The sequence below is a fragment of the Brachycentrus maculatus genome, unplaced genomic scaffold (genome assembly GCF_059751285.1).
Source record: "Brachycentrus maculatus isolate JH-2025_06_01 unplaced genomic scaffold, ASM5975128v1 h1tg001890l, whole genome shotgun sequence".
Lineage (NCBI taxonomy): Eukaryota > Metazoa > Arthropoda > Insecta > Trichoptera > Brachycentridae > Brachycentrus > Brachycentrus maculatus.
This window is the reverse complement of record NW_028282459.1, coordinates 24886-31067: the sequence shown is the minus strand read 5'-3', so window position 1 is coordinate 31067 and position 6182 is coordinate 24886. Positions and strand designations below refer to the sequence as shown.

At 29.3% G+C, this 6182-nt stretch overlaps 1 protein-coding gene across 1 annotated transcript; it reads right to left on the bottom strand.

Annotated features, from left to right (window-relative positions):
• Window positions 1-252: 252 nt before the first annotated feature.
• LOC148298539 (odorant receptor 47b-like) lies at window positions 253-3970 on the bottom strand. The gene is made up of 5 exons (XM_088276810.1): window positions 3876-3970; window positions 1850-2542; window positions 1270-1369; window positions 923-1183; window positions 253-312 (listed from the first exon to the last, which is right to left on the bottom strand). Exons 1-5 carry the CDS (start codon window positions 3968-3970, stop codon window positions 253-255), a joined length of 1209 nt encoding a protein of 402 aa, XP_088132936.1.
• Window positions 3971-6182: the final 2212 nt, after the last annotated feature.

The window sequence follows — 6182 nt, the reverse complement described above, 5'->3', positions numbered from 1 at the left end:
ATAAAGTTTTTCAAACAATTGGCTATATTTTTAAGCGTTTCAACTTATCTGTTAAACATATTTTTCCGTTCTTCCGTAAGTTTTCTCGTCCAATTATAATACGATCTTAGCTCCATACTTTCATAAGAAAATAAAAGTCAATTTTAGTTTTCGTGATTATTTTTTTTTATTTGTTGCTACCGCAAAATACAAAAATCATAACTTTTAGTTTTTGCCGTCTTTTTCTATTTTCTTATTATTTTGTTTCAAGTATTATTCTGATCCCTGTAGGGTTCTTAGCAGAGCAAAATACGAATAAGATCCACTGAGAATCTGCAAAATATAAATTTATATAATTTTTATTTTTCTAGAGTGCCTATTCTCGACCGAATCTACTATGTATATGGGCTGTGGGAACAAGAAAAACAGGTACAATTTTTTTTACACAAGACACAATACGTATATTTTCGTACGATATTTGAAAAATTGTTTTAGCAAATCATAGGTTAATACAATTGAGAAATGTACTTTACATCGTCAGTCAAACAAAAAACACAGAATTTTTTTAGAAAATATTAATCGTAAGGTAAAGTTGCATTAGAGACAACCTCACGATGTTTTTTTTATTTTGTTTTTGTTAGTCGTTTTTGTTGATATGGCTTATAATGAAAATCCTATTATTCTGCTGAAAGAAAATATTTCTGGACTAAGTTCTAAATAAATAAAAATAAGTTGATATAAAATTTTTAAGAAATAAATAATGCGTTAGTAATATTTATGCATTTAATTAAATTTATATACATTGACATTAATAAGTCCCTCCATTCACGGAAAATTCGTTAGTTTTCTGAGTTATAGAGTTCATTTCGTGGCACGATACAAGTATTATAAAGATCCAGATAAACCTATGTTGACATTATAGTCGTACGAGCATGATACTTACGGACACGAATGTTTGCAAGTTTAAAACATGGATGTAGCCAGCTTTCATATCGACGGACTTTTGGGCTCTTCGTATCACAAAACAAACTCGCCTTACGTATTCTTTCTCGCGTTCATGCCACGGGCTTCGGAAAGCAGCATCCGCTATTTTGATACTATTTGAACGAACCATTTCACCGTATATGCACCAGTATAGCAATTGCAATAACACAGAGCTCAAATGAGTAGCGAACTTTATGAACGCCTTCTTTTCGTTTAACGTCTGCAATGAAGACAAATGGTCACTTTGTACATATATACATATAATATATATTTATCTATGTAAATATATACATATTCAAATCTTACAAGGGTAGCTTCAAATCCTGTTAAACAAATCATAAAATTACTCGCTAAGATTTGTCCTGCCATCATGGTATTTGTTATTTCATTCAACTTACTTGCCAATCTAAAATAATAAAGTCGATAAGATAATTGGTGAATTGATTATAATTAATACGAATAAAACAGTGGTGGGAATCAAAACTTTCAAGAACCGGTTCGCCCTTTAAGTATTACCCCCCCCCCCCCTATAAATAAATAGTTTTTAAATTTATTCATTTATTTGTTTTTTATACCGCACATAAACAGAATATTCGTATAACAACTGAGAATGCTCCAATGGTGAAGGGTATATCTTTCACGATATTCATTTTACTGAATGCAATAACTTAACTGAACTTTTCCACTATTTTTTTTCATCTTTCCAATATTTTTTTTCTCTTCATGAGGCTCAAATATTTTAACAACGTGGCGGACCAAGTAAACCGAGCGTGCTCCGATACATGATCTCAATCGGAATAATGTGTGACAACAAAGGGTTAAGGACCGGTTCGGCGAACTAGCTGAATCCCACCACTAGAATTAAAGTATTAAGTGTAATACTCACTCTAGAATGTGTTGGTGTCTTTTAATCAATACCATTAATCTGTCCATATGCAGTTCGGGGTAATGTGAAGTTTGCAGATTTTCTGTATTTCCAAACTCTCTGTGCAATATATTAAGTTGCAAACTAATCTGATGCCATAGTACTCCCGTGGACCCGTCTATAGCGACGATGGCATTCAAGGCATAAAGTATAGCATAAGCCTGGTACCCGAATATCAATCTATTCATAGGACTATAGTTAATATCAAATGGGAAATATGCATTCAGTGGCATCCCGTTTTCAGCTGAAGGAGCTAACACAAGGGCGAAGAATAGGACAAATGACAAACATTGAAAGCCAGTTGCAGAAATGCATTCGATAAAAACATATGTATCCTGAATACAGCGATATTTATATCTGTCGTGATCAGGATCATTGGGTATGATGAGGATTTCTATTTCGTTAATCATATCCCTTATATCGTCGCACTTTATCACGAAATAGAAAGATTTCAACATGATCAATACCACTCCTATAATGATGCAGAGGTCTTCTCCCAACAAGATGAGGTTGTTTCTGACATTGTACAAGTCACCTATCAGGCTGAGCAAAAACGTTGCCGACAAGAAAAGCAACGTGTACTGGTAACCACGATATAATCTTTCGAGAATTGTATTTCCTTTGAGCACTTCGGGAACATAGAATCCTAGAAATCTGCGAATGAAAAAGATAAAGTAACGCCGGTTGTTATTGGCAAACGCAATATAAAAATAATATTTTATTTATTTATTTAGTTAGTTAGCTTATATTACATTTTGTGCAAATTATTATTTACACTTAATTTACATCCTATATATATATATTAACATCTTCTTACAGTAAAAAAAAAGCATTTATTTTAAAATTCTTTCAGACTCTTTTCATTCTTCATACATTCTGGCATCTCATCAAATGTACATTTTCAAACCCTTTATACATTAAACAATTTTGTGAATCGTTTTTTTTTCAAAAATTTATAGAGATTATACTTTTTGTATAATCTCTATTTTATTAAAATTTTCTTGATTTGTCAAAAATAATACTGTTGAGCAGTAATCTACACGTGGAATAATTATGGTTTTATAAATGAGTTCTGCAGTATTTTTATTTAACTTTTTCCTTAATCTACTAAGAAATAATATTTTTTTATTTATGTTCGAAATTTGCATTTAAGGTTAATTTGAATACAATATTAAACCCAAATATTTAATTTCAATCGGAAAATTGTCAGAATTTTTTCTAAAAGCGCAATCCTGAAAATGGATTCTCGTGTTATACCTACAGAAAGCATTGATGCATTGATGATATTTGTATAAGGACATTAACGAGGTCTTGAACAAGCGGAAAACTCAATTATTTTCTAAGTTATCGAGTTTGTATCACGCGATATGATAATGGAGGCCCAGAGCGATTTCCCTAAATTTTGTAAGCCTTGTCGGATTTCTAAAAAAAACATTACAGAAGAGCTGATTTTATTGTTTTTAGCAAATATTTATCCTTACAAAATTACCAAAAAAATAATGCCCGAAACGCCACAAGTCATAAAAATTGATTTTCGGACAAAAACCAAACATGTCAAAAAATTTCTTTTCACAGGAGAAAGTAAAAAATCTAACATTTTTATAAATATATTATTACATAGTGCACCTTTTTTGGAACATAGGTTTATGAAAACATTCTACATAGGTACTAGTATACATAATCTTTGATTCATTAGTACAGTTGTTATGTGTAATCATAGACAAAGAGTCTAAAATTTATATTGAAAAATATTAACATTTATTATTTTTGGAAAATTAAAAAAACAATTACATAATACAAATCCGACACAAAAAATAATACACGTATGTTACAAATAAATTATATTTTTTTGCAACTTTCCTATTTTTCAAACCATATTGATGAAAAAAAAATCGTTGATTTCTAAATAATATTAATTTTCTGTTCTACTGTTCAGCATAGCCTAAATTATGCATTCAAAATATTTATAGTCGTTCAATATACTCACCCCAGAGTAGAAAATTGAAATATTAGTAAGGGATGTCCGTTAGTAAATTTCAGACAGACGAATCTTTTTAGATTAACAAAAAATGTGCTCAACATTTTTCTATGAGCGTGCGGAATCTAAAGAACTAAACAATTTTTCCAAGTTTTCTCTGTAAAGTGCCGTAAAACATTGTATTTTAAAGCAGGAAAACTGACTTTATAAGTAAGGGCAATCCAAGAAAAAAAACAATGACATATTTAAGGAAATTTATTGCATTTTATAAACAAGCTTCATTGGAATTACAGATAATTTCAAATCAAATATGTACGTAAACAGTTTTCCTTGGCCTGCCAATTTTCATCTAATAACTGGAATCTAGGATTTTCAGTACTTGGTTCTTATAAACTGAAGCTACATAATATGTCAGATTTTCCACAGTGATTTTACAGTACAGAGTTACAAACTAAGGGCGATTGTCCACTACACGGAATTACACGGAATGTTACCGTCCGGCAAGTCAGTTAGCGTTTTAAAACGAAGATTGGCTTGTGCTTTTGTCCATATTTTTTCGGATCGGTGCTCTTGATCGGTGCGTGAACACGTTGTGCGTAAACTGTCGTAGTCGTTTTCATTTTTCAAAAACGGACTGCCGGACAGTGAAATCCCGAGTAGTGGACAAACGCCCTAATACGTATTGATTGCGGTGTATTGAGTCAATTGTTAAAAAAATAGATAAAAAATATATCGTTGAATGTAATCATTTTTTAAATTGTTTATTGACAGGCTTCAAGTGTGTACCTAATTTAAGCATTTCTACATATACTAATACACTGTGCTGTGATACGCCGTATGAGTAGAATTTTACTAAGAATCAAATCTATTATATTGAAAATTTCCACAAATTTAGATAAATTATGTTTGATTAATTTATGTAGTCTTATTTATCACTAATCTTTATCATGCTGGTTTTTTTTTAAATTCTGCCAGATATTAGTGTTGGCGTTAAAGCTTCCATAATCGAATTTTTCGACTATTGGTAAATGTTACACAATGTTTAAAGTGCTCACCCTTACCAACCAATGACAAGTCGCAAATCTTATGAATACCCAGACTTACATATTCACATCTAAATCCCGTGTACATCTGTATTATATCATTGAAAACTAAATGTAAAATTTCTTTCCTTGTCATATAAAGATAAAAATTGTATAGGTCTTTAAGTATTTAAAAAAAATTAACCTGAATATTTTTTAAATGTGAGTTTCTTTCTAAAGTACTCAAATTTGAGTGTTTCATCTTTTTTCTTATAAAAAAACTATACATGCTTCATCTCAATTGAAACACCTATAATATACCCAGTGGCGTGCACAGTTTTTAATGGGGATAGGCAGTAGGGTTAGGTATCTGATACAGAAGCAGATCTGATACAGACACAGATCTGCTCTTGCAAAGCATTTTTTAAAAAATTAAGTTGCGAAATTTATTGAAAATGTGAAACAACATAAAATTGTATCCCGATTTTACTGTGAATTTACATATAAAAGCTTTCAATATACCTGTCACTGCCAATCTAAATAAATACAAGTTTGTAAATCCGTCACCAAATTTTCTAGAACTACCCCGGTGTAGGCAGTGAAAGGGATTAGTATTAAGGGATTTAGTTCAGTTAGTCAGCTAGATCCGATTAGAACCGATTAGAGGTTAGGTAAGGATAAGGCATAAATGACACTGGTCGTGTTTCTATATGGAACTCCAGTAATCCAGGGTAGGCACTGCTTTTCTGCCCATATAGGAATGCATGCCTCGGAATATACCATATATATGAATATATATATATATATATATATATATATATATATATATATATATATATATATATATATATATATATATATATATATATATATATATATATATATATATATATATATATTATAAATAAATATATATATATATATATATATATATATATATATATATATATATATATATATATATATATATATATATATATATATATATATATATATATATATATATATATATATATATATATATATATATATATATATATATATATATATATATATATATATATATATATTTGTATATATATTTATATATATATATTATATATATATATATATATATATATATATATATATATATATATATATATATATATATATATATATATATTGTGAAATATTTGTGTTTTTATTGTTTACACAAATATTTCAATTTCATACTATTTTTGTTAGCCTAAGCGGCTCATTATTAGAAATAGGTATCAAGTAGTACATTGGGTTCGAACCGAGAAACTCTGAC

Excerpts from the sequence above, each read along its gene's own strand:
- LOC148298539 (XM_088276810.1), bottom strand. The coding sequence starts at position 3,970 with ATGTTGAGCACATTTTTTGTTAATCTAAAAAGATTCGTCTGTCTGAAA. Across the intron at positions 2,543-3,875 it reads TTTCAATTTTCTACTCTGGG|ATTTCTAGGATTCTATGTTC; the intron begins GTGAGTATATTG and ends TTTCATTCGCAG. Across the intron at positions 1,184-1,269 it reads CAGGATTTGAAGCTACCCTT|ACGTTAAACGAAAAGAAGGC; the intron begins GTAAGATTTGAA and ends TCTTCATTGCAG.